Raw genomic sequence first — 26,886 nt, 5'->3', positions numbered from 1 at the left:
GTAATTTGATGTTTTGGACTGTTCTGTGTTTTTATGCTAATTATTACTGTGACTAATTCAGCTAAGGGGTGAAGAAGCAGCATGATTAGACAACATGTTGTGCCCATACTGTCTTGCCATTATGCCAGGTGCCCAGTTTTGCTGCTTCATTAGATTCTAGTGAGTCACTGAGTAAACTGACCATAAAGTTCAATTAAGATAATGAAGCATTTTTTTTGGTTGTGATCTGATCTTTCATTATCCTATATAAATCTTTTATCATGCCTCTTATATTGAAATAAAGGCTTGCTTATCTCATCTTCTTGTACTTTTATTTTTGAAACTTGAAAATTTGTTTTATAGATTTAAATTTTTCTTATTTTCAGAACCAAGTATTTTATTTACCCACAGAAATATTTTTCCTGTTGCCCATTACACAGTGTGACAGAATCCTTCCTTTCTTACTTGAGTACTTCGTAGTAGCAAACTAGCAAACTTCCTAGCACAAGTCTCTCTCTCTCTCTCTCTCTCTATATATATATATATAGATAGATAGATAGATAGATACAGAGAGATATATATAGATATAGATATATATAGGGAGATATATATAGATATATATATAGAGAGAGGCAAGTTTGCAATAAATGTCTTTAGTTGATATTGAAGATGAGAGAAGAGAGATCCCTATTTTTAGAATTAATAAAAAGTATCACATGTCTAATACAGTAACAGTAAATGTCTTAGTGACATCCTGAAGTTCATTTTGGGCAGATTACTTAATTATGCATGTGACATTTACAGGACAGCAAAGGAACATTTGCAGGGAATGAAATGGTTTGTTTTGTTCTAGTGATATGAACTGTACTTCATGAATCATTTCTAACAAATAAAATAACTAATTTAACAGTCCTGCACTGACATTAAGTATTTTTACTGCATCACACAAAGGAATACATTTTTGGTAGTTCACTACATCTCATGTAAAAAGAAAATAATTCATTTTTATTTCTTTTTTACCTCATAAAACATAATATTAGTAATAATGAAATACACATAGGATATTTTTACTGCCATCCTATCATTTATATAATATCTCAATCGATAAGTAATACCTCCTGTCACTTTTGTCCAATTCAACACTTGCACTATGACTATGTTTTTGCTTGGCTGTAAAAGAAAGGAAGCTTTAAATACCAAAATGAGATAGTAGAGAAAGTCATTGAAGAAAAGTCTCTTGAGGACACTGTTAGCTTGGTGGAAGTATAAAATGTTGCTAATAAAATTATTCAAATAAAATGTTTTTATAATCTAGCATGTTAACATTTTCACATTCTTTCTAAATATTCCAAGGTTTTCAAATAGATGGAACCCAAATACAGTGCCCTTTTTAAAAACATTTTTTAAATTTTTATTATCGTAAAATATTTGTTCAAAAAATTTTCATTTAACAAAGCTACTACACTTTTTGTATGTTTTCTTCTGAATATTAAGTTTTTATAGTGATTACTAATGTTACATTTTACATTATACAGATTTTACAGAAATTATATAGATTATATAAAATTATATAGATTATATGAAATTATATAGATTTTATAGATATTCAGTATTATATAGATGAGTATATATGTACCAATTTTTAAAAAATATTATAAAGTTAAACGTATTACATCATTCTGAAATGATTTTTTAACTCTCAAAATTGATACCTTAGTTAATTTAATGAGAGATAAAAATATTCTCTGTAGCAAAATCCTTATCAGTCTAATTAATTTTGTGTACATTTTGCATTTCTTTACAGGATGCTTTATTTAAAGATATTTGGCAAATATCTTCCTTGGATGCAATTTAGAACTAGTTACAGTTTGAAATTTTTTCCATATAATTTTACTTTTTAATATATGTATATATGTGAATAATACACACCCATAACACACACACACACACACACACATTCATTTGGAGCCTTTGTTAATATAATGGATCATGTCACATTTTACAAGTCCTATATAACTCTCAATGATTGTGTATTTTTTTTTCTTTCACAATTTAGTATTTTTAATTTCTTTCACGTTTTGGTTCTCTAATTTATTTTTATACATTAGATATTTTCATTATGTGTTACCTATGTCTTGCGCGGTTTCTCTGCCTTACATTTATTCACCTTGTTTGTTATTTGGCATAAATGGAAGGACTAATTTTTAGTATTAATGAAAGCAATTTTTCTCTTGGGAAATATTGTACACACGATCTACACTCAAGACTACCCCGTAGTTACCAACCTTCCTATTTCAGTCAAAACACTGCATTTCATTTGCATGTGGACCATGGCCATACGTGTATAGGAAATATTAATTGGCCTACGAGTCCCTATATGAAGCCCAGACAAAGTGAGAAACAGAGGAACTTTCCTTGATCTATTCCTAAACCCTCAGCCTGAGGGTCTCAAGTGAATGGCCCATATGTCAGTCATCTATAAATCCTTAGTCTTCATATTTGGTAGAGCAAATTCCAGAGTAACAGCTGTTTTCCACACAATCACTGAGGCCCTTTGAGAGCATTCAAAAGAATCAGACCAAAGTAATCTGTGCTGAAAGAACAAAGTGTAAGGCTTGGAATGATGCTGTGTACCCTGTTCACAATGTTCTGATTTAGCTTGAATTTCCACTGCTGGTCTCTCTCATCTTACTCAAGTTGGGGCTGTAGCTCCAACTACGCATTTGCCCTCAGCTTTCTTCTGCACTATACTTTGAACTTCAACTTCCTACTCAAGTAGCTCTGTGCCTGTGAATCCAGTTTATTTTCACTGATTCCCACGGTAGTTTCTTGCTTTGATAACCCAGAGTTGGTATTCTTTGAAGTTTGGAGTACACACACACACACACACACACACACACTCACACACACACACACACACACACACACACACACACACACACACACACAGAGTCTTCCAATGCATCAGCAAACAAGGTAGAAACCGTATAAAGCTCTTTCTCCATGGCTTGTTTGCTGCACCTTCATGAATTAAGATTATCATGTCATGTTCTTGAATTCAGAGCTTCAGACTCTCATTCTGCTGGCTAGTGTAGTACCACTTTATTCACATTTTCAGTTCCAACATTGTACTGGGTAATTGAAGGTAATTCTCTCTTGGATTTCTCTATCTGGGCTATAATCAATCTTCAGTCCTTAGTCTTCATACCTCAAAATCTTAAATAGCTAAGATTGTAAGAATGAGTCATTGACACTTTGTTATAACTTAAGAGAAATAATTTGTACTATTATAATTGATAACCAAGATTTCACTACTGGAATATTATGATAAACATATTTGATTGCTCCTGTCAAGTATTTTTTCTACAAATACAGATTAAATAGAACACCATAAAGTGACATTTCTGCTACTATTCATGCATGGAATGACTCAAGAAGTCAATATTACATGACATTATAACAGAATGTCTGATAAGAGAAGTGCACATTTTCAAGCACCAATACTAGATACATTTCTAATGAGATCAAGTTATAAGTAAATGTGATAAATTTTAATTAAATAATAACTTACATGTAGGAGACTGGATGTTCCAAAGGCCACGTGGTTTGGTGTACATCTTCGAGGGAAAATTCCCCCTATTAAAATTCCTCTCATGACTCATAGTGCAGGGATCTTCATCCTGCTAGAAGAAATCACATTATTTCCACGTTAATACTGAATAGTCATGGTACTTATTTCACAATATTTAATAAATCTTCTGATAAGAACTAACCAATTTTGGATATACATTTTCATTCTATTGACAGTATTATTTATTTATTTAATAGGTCCAAAGTGGCACCCTTCTCGTATTGGCCTACAGCTAGAATGTGGTAAGAGCTAATTTTTTAATGAGACATTTCTTTATATTAGAATCTCTTCTTTGTTTTGAATAGCTAACAAATATTATCTAATTTATGGACACAGCAACAGAAGGTGGAGATTTTGTTGTTGTTGGCGTGTGTGTGCGCGTGTGTGCTAGATAGTCTGTCATCCTTTGGTTGAACAACCAGGGTTTGTTTGTATGGGGAAAGTTTGGATATAAACAGTGAGAAAAATCAGTCAGTAATTCTGGAGACCCAAGTTTAGAACTGAGAAATTATTATTTGATCAGTATTTAATATTTGACTCATATTCTGTTAGAGCAAGTTCATGTACTATTTCATTTATCAGGGGTGCGGCAGTAGATGGCAATGGGAACAACTACAAATTCTTGCTGTAATGACAGGAATATAGAAATGATGGAGAACTGCAGCAGCCTCTATTACAATGATCTGTCATAAAATTTGTAAATAAAACAAAAAATACATTTTATTCCAATATTACCTTAACAAATGCTTCATAATGACCTGGAATTGAGGGTATTGAATTTGTAATTGTTGGTGAGTAGAAAATGCAAAGCTGAGATTGAATTGGCCTTTGTTTCTTCTTGTAACTGGCTGTAGCCAATACATAAAAGCTTTGACTTTATCCTTCATACAACAGCCTTGACAATATCTAGCTCTTCATAGGGAGAAAAAAAATCCAGATTACTTATACTTTGTTTAATTTGGGCAGATAATTTGGGATGTTTAATTCACTGTAACATCATCTAGAAAGAGAAAATTATTTTCCTTTAGAAAAGCACATAGTCCTGGGAGGTTTAGGTGGTGAAATCAAGGGTGCTGATTTATGTGCATAGCATGGAATAGTTATCGATATGTCTGTCTTTTGTCCTGTGTGTACAAAGTGATACACACACACACACACACAACACCACATAAAACAAGTCAGTGCTCTTTCTCCTAATATTGGCAATCCTGACAGAGAAGTAGAAATGAATTCTTTCCTTACGGTTGAAGTAAGTATGTGTTAGAAATAAAGTCACAGCACACTTTCATCAAGTATAAAGCCATGATATTTTTAATCTTATTTTGTTCTCAGTAAATTTTAATATTTGATTTTCACTGTATTGTTAGACATTTGAATTCTAAGTTACATTGATCAATGTTATATTAACTTCCTGTTCCTCTGAACAAGATGATGAAATTTTAGATGTTCAGAACAAGTTCCATTAACTAGATTGAATTCACATTGCTATTGGATTTTCTGCTCAGGAGGTGAAAAATTTGGAATCAAAATTTTAGTTGAACTGAATTCTCACCTGAAAATTCTTGAGTAACACTCCTTTCCCTCCACATTCTAGCATTTGGAAGCCTGGTACTTTGTTTTCAGCATTCGTTTGTGATCGTTTGCTATCTATACTTGTGTGACCAAAGTCCAAATTCCTTGCACTATTTCACTCTCTAGAGGCTCTTTATCTGAGAAATCACCTTCAACCTGGAGAAATTGTTTTCTTTACCCATAAACCAATAATTTTAACTCCGGATTCTCTTTTTTCTGACCTGTACAAATAGACTTTCTTTACACTTACATAATTGAATATATCTAACTGGATAATATCCTTTTTAAATCCATAGTCCATACCTTAGTTTACAAAGTGATAGCCTATCATATTCAGAAGCCCAAGAATTATACTAAGGGCAGGTATCTTGAAGGACTATAAGTTTGAATAATCAATCAATTTTAGCTAAATTTGTAAATGAAACATTTTTTTTTTTTTTTTTGGCCAGTCCTGGGCCTTGGACTCAGGGCCTGAGCACTGTCCCTGGCTTCTTCCCGCTCAAGGCTAGCACTCCGTCACTTGAGCCACAGCGCCGCTTCTGGCCGTTTTTCTGTATATGTATGTGGTGCTGGGGAATTGAACCTAGGGCCGCGTGTATCCGAGGCAGGCACTCTTGCCACTAGGCTATCTCCCCAGCCCTAAATGCAACATTTTAGCCAATGGAAAAATGTGATTTGGTTACATAGGACTGGGAAAGCTTTGTGCTTTTCAAAAACTACTACATATATCTTACAGAACAGAATTGTTCATATTTCATTTTAATTTGAATACATAATTTCTACATAAAATGCTGGTTTTACATGAAGAAATTCTTTATCGCTATCAAACTTTATTTAAACACTATTTTCTGGTTATTTATGGGTTAGGTGGACCTTTTCTGAAAGATGATACATCTATTCAAAGAATTGCTGCCTCCTCAATTGTCACACTCTATTTTATAGACTTGGGTCGACAAGTCAGTTGGACCACAGTAAGTATAAGTTGAGAATGTAAATCTGTGTCCCATATTTTCTTCTAAGTAATTTGTATCAAATACATTTATAGAATAACAAAATATTATGATGAATGGTATTACTAACCCCACATTCCTACTCTTATCAATAGCCAGAAACTTTTTTGAAGTTACAGTAATAGAAATGAAGGTTGAATAAAAGAAATATATCCCCCCTTTTAATGCCAACCCATTTTATGACTGAGGGCTCCATATCTTCTATTCCTATCCCTTGTCAATTGAATGGTATGTGTGTACCTTTTGCCTCTAGGACTCTAGAATATCAGAGATCCTCTTGACATTGGAAAGAGGAAAGAGAATATTTCATTTAAAAAGAAATTCCTAAGGTGAGCATTCCTATAATTCTGGTTATTTTCGAGATTTGAGGTTTGAATACAACTCAGGAACAAAGATTGAGGAGAAAAGCTCCAGTTAGTCAGCAAAGAACTAGAAGTGGAGGTGTGGCTTGAGTGGAAGAACACCAGTCATGAGTGAAATGAAAGCAAGATCACAAGGAAGCATTGGCACTAATAAAATAAAGTAAAAATAAATAAAAACCCAAACAAAATGAACCGTATGAAAAAGAACTGAAGCACTTTAGAAAGTCTGAAAATGAAGGAACAAAACTTCTTCCCACTTATGGAATTATTTCACATTTCTCAGATGAAAAACAAAAGTTTTCATAATAATCTTATGTAAAATCAATGCCATTGGAAGCAGAATCACTATATTAAAGGACATAAAGGGCTCAGAAGCAGTGAAAATAATTGACATTAGTCCCAAATATCAAAGGACTCCTGAGTGATGGAATACAATAGTAATGCTTCAACAGCAACCATAAAGAATACATGTTTCAATAGCAGAAAATGATTCAATCAGATAAATACTTTTTGACATTGATATACAAAATACAGTGTGCTGTATACTTCAGTGATTTTGTCACAAAAACAGTTTTGATGTATTATTTGAACTTTGAAAGTTTTTGCTGACAGTTGAAATCAATTTTATATTTGTAATGTGAATATTTTATACTGTCTACTAAAATTAATTTTCCTTGTGTCAACATCAGCAGTCAGCACTACCTTTTACAAAACTTTAAACACTCCATTAACCAAGGAAATTTTTTTAATATTATAAATTTAATTTAGTTCTTGCTTTGTTCCTTTATTCTCTAAAATAGGAATTTAATTTACATTTCATACTAAAATGTTGTCTTTAAGATATATTCTTGAGGGAATATCTGCTCGTATTAGCTTAAAAAGTGTATCTCATTTTAAGTGCTAATTTGTTGTACCACAAGAACAATTTACAATCTTCTGAATCCTTCACAAATACAGTTAGTGCATGCATTTCATAAATAACATTTCAGCACCTATATGTGGACGACTACATACCTTGCTCAAAAGTACTGGAAGATGACAGATATGCTGATTGTACCTAGAACATTAAAATATTCCAAAAGTCAAGGTCTACGTTTATGAGGAAAAGAGAATTTTGTTTACAGACATTGTTTTTTTAATGGAGAGCAGCACTAATCACAAGCTTATTAGAAATTTCTATGTGCATCCTTTGAGTAAGCACCATGAAGATATTCTGTGACTATTCTATGGTGACTGTACTAGACAATTATACTTTATTTGAGAGGAAAGTCAACTCTGGAAAAAGGTTAGATATTTTTAAACTGGTCCGATGTTTCATGACTTCTTTTGGTCCAAGTAAGTCAGTTTAATTAAATGCTAAAAATACATATTACATGGTAATCGCACACATTTTATATAAACTCAATTGATTAAAGCAGGATTGTACCTTCCATAATATTCCTGGGAATTTCTTAAATATTAAAATATGATCCTATAAATAAGCCTTTGATAGCACACAAAAAGTTAAAATTTATTCCTATAAAATTTACTCCTATGAAAAACATTTGGTAGATTTTTTTGGTAAACTAATTTAGCAAGGATAAAATTAAGATTTGAACATTATTTTTCTCATTAAGGGTTTACCATGAACTTTGAAAAAAACCCACTTCACTTACTAAAAGATTCAGATGGAAGCTTCTTATAATGATATAACATTCTTCTTTACAGAAATACTAATAAGAAAATATTTTAGCTTTCACTCACTGTAGGTCTTTCACTCTCTGCATTTACATTTTTCTATGTATTCAGCTTTAGGTAATTTTTTTCTTGCATATATTTATACATTTAAATCAAGATAAGTAACTGTTTTTACCTCACAAAGGAATTCTATCACTTACTCCTATAAATTCTCTGTCATAGAGCAATCATCAATATCTTATTTACCTCCATATTTTTTTAAATTCATGTAGAAATGCAAAAAGATCCTCAATAGCCAAATCTCTCCTGAGCAAAAGGAGCAACAAAATTTGAACTCAAATTTTGCTATAAAACTAGATAATATGAAATTCAATGACTAGTTTAAGCAAGAGTCTTAATTATATTTCAGCTTCCTGTTTTAATTCATTGTTATTAAGACAGATTTTTGCTCTGTCTTCTCTTGAATTTAGACCCACATTTGGTCTTCTGTGTATGCAGGCCCTGTATATGTAGGTTCAACCAGCCCTGAATCACACACTACACAATTAAACCTACAGTAGTTGTATCTCTACTGTACTTATACAGATACACGTTTTCATGCTTTAAAGAATACAATATACCAATTAATTAAAAGATTTTGTTACCTAATGTAAGAAATGCAGGTGTTAGCTGGGCCCAGGTGGCTCATGTCTCTAATCCTAGCTACTTAGGAGGCTGAGATCTGAGGCTGGAAGTTTAAAACCAGCTCAAGCTCAGGCATAAAAGTCCCCAGTTGGTGATCCTTATCTCCAATTAAGCTCTTGAAGTGATGCTGTGGCTCAAATGGTAGAGCACGAGCCTTGAGCATAAAAAGGCTCAGGGACAATGCTCAGGCTCTGAGTTCAAGACTCACAACTGACCAAAAAATATATTAAAAAAACAGGCATTATTTAGAGAATACAGAATATATATGTCAATGGCATACAAATGGGATGTAATTTTGTTTTAGGTTTTTTTTTTTTTGCCAGTCCTGGGCCTTGAACTCAGGGCCTGAGCACCGTCCCTGGCTTCTTCTTGCTCAAGGCTAGCACTCTGCCACTTGAGCCACAGCGCCACCTCTGGCCATTTTCTGTATATGTGGTGCTGGGGAATCGAACCCAGGGCTTCACGTATACAAGGCGAGCACTCTACCGCTAGGCCATCTTCCCAGCACCCCCCATAGGTTTTATGTATGCAAGACTTGTAAAATTACTTCCCCATAGGCAATATGAATATCTATCTATCTATCTATCTATCTATCTATCTATCTATCTATCTATCTATCTATCTATCTATCTATCTGTCTCAGTTTGACATGTCTGTAGAGATTCTACAGTTTCCCAAATACCTGACTACCAAGTAGTATCACTGGATTTTCATTTTTTTAATTAAAATACCATAGTACTTTAATATACAGAGCATGGTAGTTAAAATATACAAGTAAAATCAGATAATGAACATAAATCATATTTTAAGTGTATTTGTATCTTCAAACTAAGAACAAGGTAGAGCTGCGTAATATAGAATCTTTACTTTTGAAGTATAGTGGGGTTTTTACTACAGGTAAGTTTTTATAATGTTGCTCATATATTCATGTACATTGCTTGTTTACATGTGACTTATCTTTGTTTTTACTTTTCCATAAGAAAAAAATTTATATACAGAATCACTCATATAAATATTTGTGTACATTTCCTTGTTTATATACTGTGACTATTCTGATTACTTTCTACATTTAATACAAGCAACTATCATCATTTCTTACATTTACAATTATATTGAAATTTGCGTTGTTCAAAAGTTATTGCTATTCTCTAGAACCTTCAAGATATATACTTCATATCTTTGTGTTGTTCTAACTCTTATGTTTCAATATCACTATTTGTGATAAAATACTGAGATTCTTCAAATAAATATTCAAGTTTCTAAAATACCTTCCTGAATTAAACGATGCAGCTAAGAATATAATTTAATTTCCTCTTACCAAAAGAAACTTCATGTATCAGTTTTCTGTTACTGACAGATTTCATTAATATAATAAATAGTGTCCTTTAATCTAGATTAAGTCTTATTTATGACATTGTTCATTTCCAGCATTTGCTCAAATTTGATTTTTTTTTTTTTTTGCCAGTCCTAGGCCATGAACTCAGGGCCTGAGCACTGTCCCTGGCTTCTTTTTTGCTCTAGGCTAGCACTCTGCCACTTGAGCCACAGAGCCACTTCTGGCCATTTTCTGTATATGTGGTGCTGAGGAATCGAACCCAGGGCCTCATGTATACGAGGCAAGCACTCTTGCCACTAGGCCATATCCCCAGCCCCAAATTTGATTTTTTTTTTTTTTCAGATTGGGGACTTGAACTCTGCCTGGGTGTTGTCACTGAGCTTGTTTTTACTCAAGGCTAATGCTGCATCACTTTGAGCCATAGTGCCATTTCTGGTTTTCTGGTGGTTAACTAGAGATAAGAGTCTCAGAAACTTTCCTGTCCCAGCTGGCTTGTAGCCATGATCCTCAGATCTCAGATTACTGAAAAGATACGTTTACAAGTGAGCCACTATTGTCTGGTTTCACATTTGGTTTTGTTAGATGAGATGCTGTTGGAATAGCTACTTGATAACAATTGATAAAAATTGTTTTGAAGACTACTGATTAGATTTAGGTATATGTTACTATGACCAGTCTGTGAGCTATATATACACACACACACACACACACACACACTCACATATACACATATATGTAATTTATTTATCCCCAGCCCAATATATGTAATTTATTTAAACAATATAACTACAGCGAATTCCCTCCAGGGTCATGAATAATATTCTTATTTTCCCACTTTCTCATGAGTATCAATTCGCTGCACAAGGGGATTTCATTTTCACATATCCACATAGGCATGCATACAATGTTACTTGATCGAACTAACCAGATCAGACTCACTTGATCAGCCTCCCTTCCCAAACTAAACCCATCAAGATTCATTGTGTTTTTTTCCATGCATGTGCATAAAGGAGTTTGGTGATATTCACTCACCTTTTCATTGAATAGTCCCTCTAATTTAAGCACAATTTATACGAGCATATATTTAAATAAAATGTCCATAGGTTAATTTTTTTCAAATTATACTCAGGAAAACAGATTAAAAACAAAATCAGATAGTTAATGGCAGAAAATTTTGTCATTATCTTTAATCTTTTCCTTGAATATTCCAAAGAAATTATATCCATTTCTGTCTGAATATTTATGAGCAACTGTAACCTATTAGCGTGAAAATTAAACCACACAATGCACTGCCAATATATCCCATAAAGGATTTCAGCCAATTGAATTGATTGAAATCCTATTTTTTTTATTTCTAATGAAAGACAGACAGACAGACAGGAAGAAAGAAAAGAAAGAAAGAGAGAGGAGTGAGAGAAAGAGGAGGGAGGGAAGGAGGGAAGAAGAAAGACTAGGAGAGGACAGGAAAAAGATCAAAAATGAAGAAAAGAGAAGGAAGTAAAAAGGATCAAGCATGTTACTAAATCCATTTAAGAGTTAAGGACTGTTCATTGGGCCGAGTGATACTTGTCCATTTCACCAGTTCATGGTTAGCTGGATTCTCATGAACATATGTAAACTTACTAAATCTTCTCCAAAATTTTACTGCTCAGTCTAAACTTCTCATTTTCAGGTATTTTTGGCTGAATACACAGGGCCTCTGCTAATATACCTCCTCTTTTATCTGAGAGTCTCCTATATATATGATGTGAAAGAAAGTTCTAGAAAAGTACGCCACCCTGTAGTACAGTAAGTATTACTTACAGTATGTATTATAAATATGAAAGTGAAGATGAAACTGTATGCTCTTCAAACTGATATACAAACTGGTAAACCCATCACAAAATGAAAATACATTTTATACATCTAATGTTTAGAATAGAACTTTACAACTTAACTACATAGTACATTCTAGAAGACTGGTAGTTTACCTTTTTAATCATCTGATATGTTACATGCTGGAATATGTACCTTTGCAAATCACATTTGACATTTACTTTTGAAAGAGTAGCTATATAAAAATGACAAAGAAGTGGTAGATTAGAACACCATAGAAACAAGCACACTAATAAGCAAAATGTTATATACATAGTTAGGTAAGAAAAACACACAGAAAGTAACACCAAACAATTATAATAAAAACAAAATGCAGCATTATAATTGTAGGGAAAATGAAATTCAAATGTTCTCAATCTTAGCACTTGTTAAAGGACAACGGGATAATTAAAAAGGGTATTTGGTGTATTACAAAATGTCAAATGAATTCTAAGTAGGATTTGGATATTTTTAAACTTGTAAAGTGTCTGCTTCCTTTTTGACACATTAATGTGGGTACATTTGAAATTATATTTATGGTTATTCCTGGGGAAGATATGAACATAATTATCATTGGTTATAAAATATTTCTAGTTTAATCAGAAGTAATTCTGGAGACTCATAACAGTTACTTTCATTGCTAAATAAATTTAGAAAATTTCTATTCAAAATAAAAGAACGATGTTTGATTAACATAAATAACACTTCCTAATTTACTTATATCCACCTAATAAAAGAAGGTTATGAAAAAATAGGCCCCAATTTTGGGAGGTAATCTAATATATGTATTTTCTTTCTTTTTCTCTTCTTTCTTTCTCTTTTCCAGTTTGGCTTGCTTCTGCCACTGTATTCACTACATACGATTCCTTTTGGAAACTTTATTTGTTCACAAAGTTTCTACAGGAAATACACCTTTAAAAAACTTAATAAAGGTAGGAATTAATGATTTCATATTTTAAACATTCTTGAGAATTGTTGCTTCTGACATCTTTTGTAAGATATTCAGTCCTGTGTTTTCTTCATCAGACTAAGTTTTGTGCCTAATGTTGTTAGTGTATATTAAGCACTTTGTAAATGACAGTTGTGGGCAATCATTTTTATTAGTTCCAGAGTATGGGTAAGAGAAAGATTAATCAGGACTGTATGTCATGGTTATATGTAGTAGATAGTCCAAAAAATACAAAGATCTGAAAATACATCACCATAAATGAATAAGAGCTCTGTGTTATACCCAACAATTCCTAAATTGAAGATATTCATTTTCTTATTAAAGCAAAATATGATAGTACAAATGTTTGAATGTTTTATTCTTTATTCATTTACTATCAAGTGTTTGTTGATTTGTTCATATTTTGATATTTAAAAATCTTGCATTTTTAATCTATAAAGGTTAAATTTGGCATGTTCCAAAGAATCTTGAGGGAAAAAAAAGAGATACATAAAAGGGATTTATTTTGTTAATGATATCAACCAGGGGTTTTAAAAATCCACAGTCTTGGGCTGGGAATGTGGCCTAGTGTAGAGTGCTTGCCTAGCATGAAGCTCTGGGTTCGATTCCTCAGCACCACATATACAGAAAAAGCCGGAAGTGGTACTGTGGCTCAAGTGGCAGAGTGCTAACCTTGAGCAAAAAGAAGCCAGGGACAGTGCTCAGGTCCTGAGTTCAAGCCTCAGTTCTGGCAAAAAAAAAATCCACTGTCTTATGTGAAGACACATTCATTATTCAACATTGCAGTATGTAATTTGAAATGATAAAATGTAAGTAATGACTTTAGTAATTATTGTTATGCTTTGTTTTACATATAGGGTTGTGCCTTTTATTGGATATTCACTTCTTGGATTGCCTACTACATTAATCACCCACTATATACACCACCATGTAGGTGAAATTTCTTCTTGGCTAATCCCACATTCACTTACCAATATCTAAGCTCTGATCTAAATCTCATTGAGAACATAGTATGATATACTTACAAGATTTACTAAAAATGTCAATTTTAAAGTGCTTCCATAGCACAGTTCATCCAAATGATATGGAGATTTGAAAAGCTAAATTACTGACTTCAAGTTTTTGGTAATTACTAAACAATCTTCAGTCAAATTAACTGATGATAGTACACTATATGACTTAATACTAGGAATTATGAAAGACTGAGAAATAATTTCATATAGTTATAAAATTGTGGACTACTATTAGTAATCAAACGTTCTACATTAATGAATCATTATTATTTAAAATATTGTTTTTTGAGGAAAATAGAGCATTTTGTTTCAATGAAACATTGTTTTATACACGTAAGTTAATTTCCTAATCACTTGGCTCCTATCATCAGCAATTTGGAGAAAAGCTCAGCGAGGCACAGCTGAATCCTTAGGAGTCTTGTTCTGACCAAGGAATTCCATTCTCGTACCTAATGTTAATTTTGCTGTTCTCATATCACACCCCAGTAAGTTCACAAAGGGGAGTCGAATCATTACATTCTTTTCCACTTAATTGACAATTGTTTTGGTTCAAAAATGACATTCTAAAATTTTATATTAAGTGGAACCAGGTGTTGGTGATTCACACCTATAATCCTACTCAGGAGGCTGAAATATTGAGTATCTCAGTTTGAAGCTACCTCAGGCAAAGTCCCTGTGAGGCTCTTATTTCTAATTAGCCACTCAAAACCTGAAAGTTATGTGGTGGCTCAAGGGGAACAGTGCTAGCCTAGAGCAGAAAGAGGCCCTGAGTTCAAATCCCGCAATTGATTTAAAAAAATATATATGTATTAAGTGGAAATTTATTGTATTTGTTTATTTTTAATTTATTTACTTAGATTTTAGAACCTAAAGTTGCATAATTTTTCACTGAATAAAGCTGCATAATTATTTTCACTGATATTCACATTTAAAAGCATTAGTTTTACTAAAATCAAGAAATACAGTTTGTGAAGAGCAATTGATCATAATATTCAAAATTTGTATCTTTCTTTTAAATACTAACACTTTTCTACTAATATTGAAGTAGGAAATTTTCTGACTTCATAAAAGTGATTTTAAATAATTATCATAAGATACAAAGTATTAAACCTTTATACCTAGATATGTTTATTTCATATTGTTTTATAAAAGGAACTGTGGAAAGGTTACCTTCTTATATCAAATACAAATGTGTGTAAGTCAGTGGTTAAAAGGGAATTTGCTGAAAGGTATAAATTTACAGGCAAGTGCCAGGGCTTATGCATATAATTCTATTAATTCTGGAGGTAGAGATAGGACTGAAGTTCAAGGCTACCACAAACAAAATCAGTGGGGCTCTATGAAAAAAAAAAAAAGTTAGTGGCTCATGCTTGTAATCCCAGCTACAAAAGAGGCAGTGTAGTAAGATCAATGTCCAAAAGCAACTACTATTTCTTACTATAGACAAAAATATAAGAATAGGTATATAATTTCCCAAGGCCATATAATCAGTGCTTTTACTTAACATAGAATTTACAACAGTATCCTAAAGACACTTTAGTCATTGTAGAGAAGATGGAATATACACAGTATCATTTGTTCGAGAATAGTTATATCCAATAGTAGTTGGAAATGTGTCTGCATGTTTTGCAGACTGCATAACTATGAAAAATACAACTTTCATTTCATAATATCTTCTTTTCCTACTGTTTAGCATTTGGAAACAGGCAAATCACAGTGTCTGCTATCAGTTTTCTGGTAGGTACTATAAATATGATTTGATATTTCTACTTCAATTTTGTTACTGTTAAGCTTACAAAATACATTGTATTTGAAGAATTTCTATGTGATTAATGTAATCTATTTTATATGATAAATATGTAAATCATATACTATGGAACAAGTGAAATAACTTTCTTTAATATAGTCAAGAATTAACATGTAGCAAATATTTGGAGGGGGCAGTCACTACTTCTTCCTATTATCTCCACACTTAACAACTTCCACACTTTTAAGAACAAAAATGTTTACAAGTTTGAAAGTAAATTCTTTTAACAAGAATGCTAAATCAAGCTAACTCAATATGAAGGCAAATGTTTTCTTTGTGTCTTTTCTTTCCCTTCCCTTCTCTTCCCTTCCCTTCCCTTCCCTTCCCTTCCCTTCCCTTCCCTCCCCTTCCCTTCCCTCCCCTCCCCTCCCCTCCCCTCCCCTCCCCTCCCCTCCCCTCCCCTCCCCTTCCTTCCTTTCTTTCTTTTCTTTTGTCCTTTCTGTTTGTCCTTCCTTCCTTTCATTCTCTCTGCCCCTCCCTCCCTCCCTCCCTCCCTCCCTCCCTCCCTCCCTCCCTCCCTCCCTCCCTTCCTCTCTTCCTCCCTTCCTGCCTTTTTTGCTTCCTTCCTCCTTTCTTCTCTCTACTTTATTTTTCCTGGTGATTTTATTCAGGATCTCAGGTCTTTTCAGATTTTTTTCCATATGATTCTTCACATCATTCTATAAGCAAGCATGCATTTTCATTGAAGTATGTACAAGTCTATGTGCTTACACTACTTTATTGACATTTCTTTCATTAGCACAAAATTATTTAGCTGTAATACACAGTAAATCTTCATGAATTCAGCCTCCCTTGTTCAAATTTTTCTTTCATTACTGTTCTTGATAAATAAGATAAGAGAGAAAAGCTTGTGGTTTCAAGTACAGATAGATAGTGTTGAGGATATGAAAAAATATATATAAAAGTGAAAACAATGAATGTCATTTCATTTCACAGCAAGTAGAGAATCACAAGTCGTCTGAGAGCTCCTATGGTTTTTCTAAAAACATAAACAGTGATAACAAATGTAAATAGCCCATTAGACCTAGCATTTCTTAATAATTACCATATGTATGCAAGTGAGATTTAATATTTTACAAATAATATTTCTAATTTAGGTACATGTTAGCACCTAGATGATGTTAAATGATATAGCAACTAAGGAGCTAATAAAATGTATTGAGATCACCTTGTCCAGGAGACTTACTTGTACTTCAGGACTACATATGTAAAGCAAAGTTCAATATTCATTCATAATAATTGAATGCATTCAGGATAACTGAGTGCCTGTGGGTGTGAATTCTTAACATATATTTTTTTTGAAAAGAATAAGCAACACATTTTACATCCAGAATATTTTAAAGCATTTTATATTAAAAGTTTAACCATGTAGTGAAATCTATTGCTAGAGAGAAAGGAGGGAGAAAGTAATGACCAGCATTGAATAATGCACTATTAAACAAAAACTATATCTCAATTGAAAATGATTAATTTCTGCTCACAAAATATTATACTTATCCAAGTTCATATTGCCATTTACTGAGCTTGGCACTGCTTTAATGAATGAAACAGTACATTATTCATTTAAAGTTGATCAGACTTCTGTTGTTATGAAGAATTAGCTTATCACCTGGAAAGAAAATGACATATTAGAATTACATTGAATTATGGTTTAGCTGATTCTTGATTACTCAAGTATAGATTTTATATATTTTTCAATTTAATTTTATTGTGAAGGTGAAGTACAGAGGGTTACAGTTACAGTAAGGTAGTAGGTATATTTCTTGTAAAACTTGTTACCTCCTCCCTCATTTTCCCCATATTCCCTCTCAACATATAATATATATATATATATATATATATCTGAAGTATCCTGTTGAAATTCCTTGATATAATTAGTACACACTTAAAAATTAATAATGATAGTGAAATAACGGAGGTTCTACTGGAGGCTGGGTCCCAACAGAAGGGAGGAGGCTTGATAGTGAGAACGAATAAAGATGAACATGGTTGAGGTATTTTATTTGCATTAATGTAAAAAAAATAAAGATTTGTTGAATAATTTTTAACTAAAGTGAATGGAAGAAGGAAGTGATGGAGGGAGTGACTTTGATTGGGATATATGGTATGCATGTGTGAAAATACCACAAGGAAACACACTTTGCACAACTACTGTATGTTAATAAATATCCAAAGTTCAATTTTACCCTTTCATGAAAATTCAGGATATAAAATACCTGTCCTCCATTTATTATGTATGATTTTTGGTACAAAATTTGCAATCATATTGTTCCCTGGCTCTTCAAATTTAATTTTAATATTGGCATATTTGTTTATATTATAACCTAAAAGTATTAATGATGATGATAGGTTCAATGGCATTTATCACATAGTTGTGAATCTTTTTCTGTAAAAGAAAATGTGATGAATTCTTTTATAAAACAGAAGAGGTGAAAAATCCCTTTTAGTCTATATCTTTCATATTAGAGTATGTTAAAAAGACATACTCTTATTCACCATGTTATTAATGTAAGTTATCCAGAAATTCAACCCTATAGACTACTATATCTGAACAAATGCACACATCAATAGCTGAAAGGAAAAATAACAGAAGTACAAATGTTTTAAGACTATTTGGACACAGAGTCAATAACATGATCTGCTTTGGGGATTTACTATAGATAAAAGTTGAGTGAGTCTAAACAGTAAAGATTATTGAATGTCATCATCTGTTATCCATAACATCCCTTATGTGAGGAACAAATGTGTTAAGTCAGGTAAGGTTAGCATTGCAGAAAATGGGACTAGGCTTCAAATAGTGCACATTCCGAATTGGGGACATTATCCATCCCAGCAGTTGCTAGCAAGCCACTTATCTTGGAGAATCATGGTGGCCTATGAACAGGATTACTAATATAATATACCTTATCAAGAGATCACAGGAAAGCATCTTTAAGATATTTGTGTTATTACATAAAACTTTAATTTATAAACAAGAAAAAACCTCTTTCTTTCTATTCTTTCTTCCCTTTCTTTCTCTGTCTCCCCTCGCTGTCTCTCTTCTCACCACCTTGTTCCTTTCTTCTTTCTTTTTGATCCTTCCTCTTCCTTTTCCAGTGTCTGTGAAGCTATCATTGCCTTAGGCCTGACAGAGTAGTGTTCAACACCTTGAACCATGCACCCTAAACAATTCGTTTCATGCTTATTTTTGAAATTATAAATTACATTTTAAATTATAAATTTATACTTATAAATTTAAAAAAATATAAATTTAAATTTTGCCCAGGACAGCTTCAAAAGTATTGTTTTCCTGCATCCCCTTCCCGAGGAGCTGAAATGACAGGAATATGCTAGCATGTTTGACTAGTACCTTCTTTTTAATGAGGCATATTGAACTGGCTATCAAAGAGAGTAAAAAATATCTTCTTAATTTGTAATGTACCAGTAATATTGGATTTAATATGCCCACACACAACTCACATACAGCTACATACAGCTGCATTGTCAAAAAATGTCTTCTTATAAGTATTATATCTATTTATCTACCTATCAATCATCTATATTACACATACGTATAAACAATATATACATGTCATATGTGTGTATATAATCTCCAGTTAATATATTGATGTGGTTTGATATTTCTTTAGAATATGTTTTTAGTAGACACAGGAATATCACACAGATATTATTTAATGTATCTTACAGATTTGCGAAGCTGGGAATCATTTCATCAATGTGATCTTAGCTCATCCTAATCATACAGGTTAGTTTCTTTTCCTTTTTATTCTCAGACTGAAAGTTGTTAAAAATTGTTTTGTGATAGTTTACAACAACTGTTAAGAACAGTAGTAATTGTTGGCTGGAGTACAAAAGCATTTTTCACTTTTGTCCTTGTTTTCTAAATATTTGAATCAAATCACATTCCATGTAATTTCTTTAAAAGGCAATGTGCTTAGATATTACTGTACCAATGATGCAAATATTAGGAAAAAAATCTTGCTCTAGGTGTCTGAAACAATAGTAGCATTAAATTCCATACATGTTTCTTCTTCTTAGAGATTAGTGCTGAGATCTACAGAGTACTTGTATGTGTTTTTTACTCTGATATTTCTACCCCAGTTTCAATCTCAAAACAACATACTCACGTTTCATAATGACTTTTGTGTTGTAATTAAGAGATTCAGTGTTTAGTTCTCTGAGCATACCTTAGTATGGTGAATAAAACAGCAATCTTATAGTTCATACATATCTTTACAAATGTCACATCTCAAAGTTCAACTTGAAATCATTATGTTTATTTTTAAAAATGTTTACTGTGATAAAGAAATAAAAAAGAAAATGACAATATGCTGAAATTGAAGAGAGGTGTATTCCTGATTTCATAGCAAAGATTATTATTATGTGGCATTTCAGAATTAAATATATTGATTCAGTTTAATCCACTTATGACAGATTTTTCAGACTTCTCTGATTTAAATGATATTCATATAAAACTCCCTTCGGATTTTAACTACTTTAATACAAAGAGTGTTTTGAAGTGTTTAATAATCTTAAACACATATATTTCAGTAGCAGAGGAGATTGTGAAAAAAGATGAAATTATGAAAGCATATTTCTAACTTTTAGCCTGCAACACTCCTGCATCTAGATATTATATACAAAGTGATCTTACTTATTATCTTATATACATCTTAAGGAAATGACTACCTCTCTGTATCTAAGTATATATTAGTAAATAAATAAAATAGTTGTAGAGGTGATTAGACTATTTGACGCAAGTCAAAAGCTCATAAAATGTAAATTATGTTTCTTTGGGTCTAGGTTACATCACTTAAAATATTTTTTCCAAGTCTTCCCATTTCCTTATGAAGAGGGCAATGCCATTCTGAAAGAAGCATAGAATTCAATTGTGTATATATACCACATTTACTTGGTCCATTTGTGCACTGAGTGATATCTGGGTTGATTCTATATCTAAGCTATGGTAAATAATGCTGCAATGAACATGGTTGTGCTGGTAACTTTAGTGTGGCCTGGTTTGTGATCAATTGCATAAATGCCCAGAAGTAGGAATGCCGGGTCATAAGGAAGCTCTATACTGTTTCCAGAGATGTTGGACAAGTTTACATCCTCACCAACTGTATAGTAGTGTTCCCTTTTGGCTGCATCTCTGCCAACATCTGTATTGTTAGTTTTCTTGACAATGGCCTTTCTAACTGAGGTGAGGTGGACTCTCAATGGTGTTTTGATTTGCATGTATTTTATGGCCAGCAATGTAGATCATCTTACTTTTTCTTCTGAGATGTTTCTCCTTAAGTCTTTAGCATATGTATTAATTGGTTTGTTGTTTCTTTGAGGATTTTTTTGGGAGGAGTTTTTTTTTTTATCATATTTTAGATATGAAGCCCTTGGCTGATGCATAACTAGTAAAGATCTTCCTCCATCCTGTGACTTTTCTTTATTTATCTTGCTAGCATGTGCTTTGCCATGCGGGAACTCATCAGTTTGAAACAATACCATTTATTCAAACTTTTTAATTTGTTGTGATTCTTGATCTTTACTTAGGAAATTTTAACCTGTGCCAAGGAGCCCTAGTGTTTCCCCTATCCCTTCCTGTAATATTTTCAAGATAGCTGCCATTACGTTGATGTCTTTGATAATTTGGAATTGATTCTGGTGCAGGGTGATCAATAAGGTTTTGGCTTCAGTTTTCTAACAAATGTATAGCCAATTCTACCAGCACCATTTGTTGAAGAGGCTGTCTTTTTTTTTCTATCCTGTATTGTATTCTGTTATCAAATATTAGGTTGCTATAGATCTATGGGCTCATTTTTTGATTCTTCTATTACATTCCATTGGTCCTCCCCCTATTCTGGTGCCAGTATCAAGCTGTTTTGTTGTTGTTGTCATTGTTGTTTATGACTATGTCTTTGTACTAGAGTTTGATATTGATATTCCTCCAGCACTGTTCTTCCTGCTAAAGATGGTTTTTGCTATTTGGGGTCTTCTATTATTCCACATGAATTTTTGGATTACTTCTTTGTCATTGAAGAATGTTGTTGGGGCTTTGATGAGTATTGGACAGGGTTATCAAATTCATGATGTTAATCCTTCCAATGCAGAAGCATGGGATTTTTTCTTCCATTTCCTTAAATCTGCTTCAATTTCTTGTCTCAGATTTTTAATTTTTTATGATAGAGGTCTTTCACATGTTCTAGAAACATAGGTCATGTGGTTTCCTCATTTTAATAATTAGAATGTGGCTGTAAATGCACAAGTAAACCCAAATGATACTAAAAGACAAGCAATTAAACTTGGACAGGCCAAATGAAACAGAATTGTAAATATTTACTCAGTAAGCCTAAGGGAGGATATTCTTCAGAGAAGATCAAAGGGCTCAATAGTATGTGTATCTGATTATATAAAATGATGCTTAACAAAATGACCTCCATGAAATGGAAACAAGAGGTTTGTCATTAAACAGTTTGGGTTTTTGTTGTTGTTGTCATTGTTGATTTCCCTTCTGGTCGCTTTTTTTTTGTTTTACACTTTGTTTTGTGTATAAGTTTATCTGATTCAGGGAGGAGAAGGGGAAACACGGAAATGATGGGACAAAGTCTGAACTAATTCAGCAGTGATACTTGTTAGAAACTATGTTGGAAACAAACTCTACAACTTGGGTGGTCAGGGGTTAGGGAGGGAAAAAATAACTGTGAGAAAATAAGTGAAGTGTGACATTGTTCAAAAAGAAATGTACTCATTACCTGACTCAAATAGCTGTAACCCATCTGTACATTACCCTTACAATACAAAAAAATAAAAACAGTAAAAGAGGGCTGGGGATATAGCCTAGTGGCAAGAGTGCCTGCCTCGGATACACGAGGCCCTAGGTTCGATTCCCCAGCACCACATATACAGAAAACGGCCAGAAGCGGCGCTGTGGCTCAAGTGGCAGAGTGCTAGCCTTGAGCGGGAAGAAGCCAGGGACAGTGCTCAGGCCCTGAGTCCAAGGCCCAGGACTGGCAAAAAAAAAAAAAAAAAAAAAAACAGTAAAAGAAAGATATTACTGTTTAACTTTTCAAACTCTTTTATAGATTTGAGAATAAATAAAAGTTCATACCATTTTCATAAATTTGGATACTACCAAGCTCATAAACTTTGAGCAATTTATAAATTAGATGGCTATAAATACATGGTGACATATTATATAGTATGTAAAATAAGCATGTAGTCAAATTTTTAATGTATAATATCACTAATGTTTTTTTTTTTCTACAAGGAAATAATGCTTGTTTCCCAAGTCCAAATTATAACCCTCTTACATGGATGTTTTTCCTGGTTTCATGTCCTAACTACACTTATGAGGTATGTTTTATTTGTCAGTAAAGCAGTATTTGATAATATAATGAATATATATATATTCATTTGTATGCTTTGCATGTATCATATCATATGTTAGTATAAAAATGTACTTGGAGATCTTAGCCTCTTGCAAGTGGCTCAGCCCTGTAATTTTAGCCATTCAGGATGCTAAGATCTGAGGATCACAGTTCGAAATCAGCCTTAGCATGAAAAAGTCTGTAAGCCTGTTATCTCTTATTAATCACAGAACAAAAAAGAAAAGAAAAAAAATGGAAGTAGCACTGTGGCTCAACTGGTAGAGTTTGCTATCCTTGAGCTAAAAGTTGCTCAGGAACAGATCCAGGCCCAGAGTTCAAACCACAGGACCTGTAAAAATAAATATAAATAAATAATATGGAAATCGTAACTGAAAATGCAAGTTCCAGAATATACATTCACTTCATATTACAGACATGAATAAAAACATATGTTAAGTACAATTTTTGCTGCAGGAAGGAGTATTTGGCCATGAATACCTGTATATAAATAGTTTTAAAATATTTCCTTTGTTTGTATATGTGATAGAAGGGCTTGAATAGTTACTAGGCAGTTACTCTACCATTAAATCACTTTCACCCACCTTTTGTGTACTATTTATTCTGACATCAGGGTTTACGTTCTGACCCTGATTCCCTATTTCATTTTATTTTGGCCTCTGTGTGTGTGTGTGTGTGTGTGTGTGTGTGTGTGTGTGTGTGTGTGTGTGTGTGTGTGTGTGTGTCCTGGGCATGAACTCAGAACCTGAGATTTTTTTGCTCAAGGGTAGCACTCTACTATTTGATTGACAGCTTCACTTCCAGTTTTTTGGTAGTTATTAGAGATAAGAATCCTACACTCTCCCCTGCCCTGGGTGACTTCAAACTGCAATTCTGAGGTCTGATTTACCTAGGATTTCAAACGCCACCAGGCTCAGCTAGATCTTCCTATTTAATGATTCCTGTTGCGGGAGTGACAGCTGTATGTCAACACACCTAACTTTCTCTATTGAGATGGCATCTCTTAATTTTCTGCCCAATTTTTTCTTAAACCAAGATCCTCTCAATGGCAGAATCTCCCAGAACTGGTGACAAGCACACCGTAGACCCAGCCTCTAGTTTAGGAGAGGTTTTGTAACCCACTTGGACTGGACTGGAACCATGGTCCTCCCAGTTTCAATTTCCCATGAGCCTCGAGCACCCGAGTTACATTGATGAATTTGAATGTTTATTAAATATTATACAATGATGCACTTTCTTACCTTTGAAATAATACAATTTCATAATTTTCTAACTTTCATATGTGAACATTTCTTTCTACATATAGCTTTTCCACTGTGTATGCTTTAAAAATGCCTATTTAAGACCGTGAGGGAAACGACGAATATGTTGTTTCATGGTTCTTTTTCGTTCATTCACTTATTTTCACAGATTGGATCATGGATTAGTTTCACGGTAATGACTCAAACACTGCCAGGTAAGCTTTACTTACATTATAATTGTTAAGTGAAGTGTATAAGTGCACTTTTATAGAAGTACTTTCTTGGATTAAGTTCCTTTAGAGATAAAATTTACATTGTTGTAAAATTATTTCATATTTTATTCTGATGTTGCTTTTTTACTAATATTACAGTACTTAAATAGTATTTGCTATTTATTTCTATATAACTACTGCTTAAACTCAACAAGGAAACATAAATTAAATATACTTAAAACTTTTTGTTTTGTTTTGTTTTGTTGGAAAGATGTAATGGAATCCATGGATTTCAGTTTGGATTGCTTGTACATGCACACAGGCTAGGTGTGCTGTTTTCCAATGAGTCTAAAGGTTAGGACGGGAAGATTTGAGAGGTCATCTTCAATAACATGCATTTTAATACACAATAGAAAGTTAAATTCCATGAGATCTCTGTACATTCACACATATATTGCATTCCTTATTTGTTCTTATGATAATAACTTTGAATCATTATGTGGTCTATCATTGTGTATATTATGAAAATTCATGGGTGAAGCATATAGAGGCTACGGACTTGTTGTAAGCAGTCATAAAAATTCTTTATTTGGGAACATTTATTGATGGGGGGTTACAATATAGAGTTTAGAGTTACACTGTTTGAACATATTATGATACCCAATGAATATGAAGACATTGATAAGCAACTGCAACAAGTGCAAGACATTTATAGATTATATATAATATTTTTATATTTAAATACATTGCAGCCATCATCTAAATCTTAGAAGGGTAATAGTTTCCTTTTTCCCCCCTCTAGTTGGGATTTTTACACTTCTGATGAGTATCCAAATGTCTCTGTGGGCACAGAAAAAGCATAAGATTTACTTGAAGAAATTCAATCCACACCTGCACAGGAAATCAGCAATAATTCCATTTTTACTGTAAATAAAACAAGGTTTTTTCACAACATATCAAGAAACACAATATGTGACTTTCTCTAACCATGCGGTCAAAACTGGCTAGTATGCTGTTAGTTCATGAACAACAAGATCCTTACTGAATAAAATTATACAATTGTATGATGTATCCAAATTGAACATAGATGTCTTAAAGTAATGAGAAATGAAGTTATAATTAAAATCAGTGAAAAAAATTCTTGGACTACCTACCACAAGCATTGGAACTTTGAACAAAATTTCTTACCTCATTAGTAATTCACATCCCAATTTTCTTAAGATAATAAAAATAAGTGAATACTGAGGTAACATTTTTGAATGTTATGACCTTTAAATCATATTTTTTATCACAATATATTGATAATAAGTTTTTCTTTATAGTCTAATGTATCTTTACAGTTCTGTGTTATTAATTTCTTATGTATTTAGAAATGTTAAAAGTGATTTTTTCATGAATACTTATGTATCATTTCTTCATATATATCACAATTCTGGAATTATAACAATTTAAATCTTATTTTGACATTAAGTGTTTTTGAATGTGAAACATTTTGAAACATGTATTTGTAAATGACTTGTTTATACTCATCTAACTTATACATATGTAAAGTATACATGTGTAAATAATATATATACTCTCAAAAATAAATTACACATATACATTTTGAAATATATGCATTTATAATTGTCACATAGTATATGACAAAATTATGTAATTTCATATTAGAATAAAAATTTTAATTTTCATATTTCAAATATTTATTTTTTCCAAACCAGTTGATTTGGGTGTTTGAGTGGCCCCATACGTATTCATTAGAGATAACTGAATTATGAAATACTGAAGTAAAATTTTGAGGGAATTTTTAGGTTTATCTATTTTAAATTAGCACTGTTTATACTTGGTAATTTCTAGATAATTTCCAGTTGTCAGATCAAGTGCATGTGCTATAAAATATTGTTATTGAAGTTCTTAAATGAGATAAAAATATTTCCAAATATTTTTGTAAGATAAGCATGTTTTTACCAAGTAGCCATCTGGTAATATGTAGTCAGCTAGTCAAGCAAAGAAAGAATCATCCTTTAAAAGCTTCATAATTTCCAGCAATCCTACTATTCTGGAAGCTGAGATTTGTAAATCGTGGTTTGAATCTTGCCTGGTTAGGAAAGTTTGTGAGATTCTTATGGCCAACTTTTCTTTCTTTTTTTTAAAAAAAAACAAAAAACAGTTCACTATTATAT

The 26,886-nt window shown here is 32.6% G+C and overlaps 1 protein-coding gene across 1 annotated transcript in view; it reads left to right on the top strand.

The window, feature by feature from the left end:
• Nucleotides 1–25,636, top strand: part of Tecrl (trans-2,3-enoyl-CoA reductase like) — a 51,417-nt gene extending 25,781 nt beyond the window's left edge. Inside the window, exons 3-12 of the mRNA XM_048364456.1 lie at nucleotides 3,808–3,852; nucleotides 6,050–6,153; nucleotides 11,924–12,039; nucleotides 12,932–13,037; nucleotides 13,912–13,984; nucleotides 15,761–15,804; nucleotides 19,562–19,619; nucleotides 23,136–23,221; nucleotides 24,664–24,709; nucleotides 25,509–25,636. Of these exons, the coding sequence (XP_048220413.1) occupies nucleotides 3,808–3,852; nucleotides 6,050–6,153; nucleotides 11,924–12,039; nucleotides 12,932–13,037; nucleotides 13,912–13,984; nucleotides 15,761–15,804; nucleotides 19,562–19,619; nucleotides 23,136–23,221; nucleotides 24,664–24,709; nucleotides 25,509–25,636 (806 nt within the window). The remainder of the gene's footprint in view (nucleotides 1–3,807; nucleotides 3,853–6,049; nucleotides 6,154–11,923; nucleotides 12,040–12,931; nucleotides 13,038–13,911; nucleotides 13,985–15,760; nucleotides 15,805–19,561; nucleotides 19,620–23,135; nucleotides 23,222–24,663; nucleotides 24,710–25,508) is intronic.
• The last annotated feature ends 1,250 nt before the right edge of the window (nucleotides 25,637–26,886 follow it).

This window comes from Perognathus longimembris, chromosome 16, assembly GCF_023159225.1.
Source record: "Perognathus longimembris pacificus isolate PPM17 chromosome 16, ASM2315922v1, whole genome shotgun sequence".
Taxonomy (NCBI): Eukaryota; Metazoa; Chordata; class Mammalia; order Rodentia; family Heteromyidae; genus Perognathus; species Perognathus longimembris.
The sequence above is the reverse complement of the archived record's forward strand: the minus strand, read 5'-3'. Positions and strand labels throughout refer to the sequence as shown.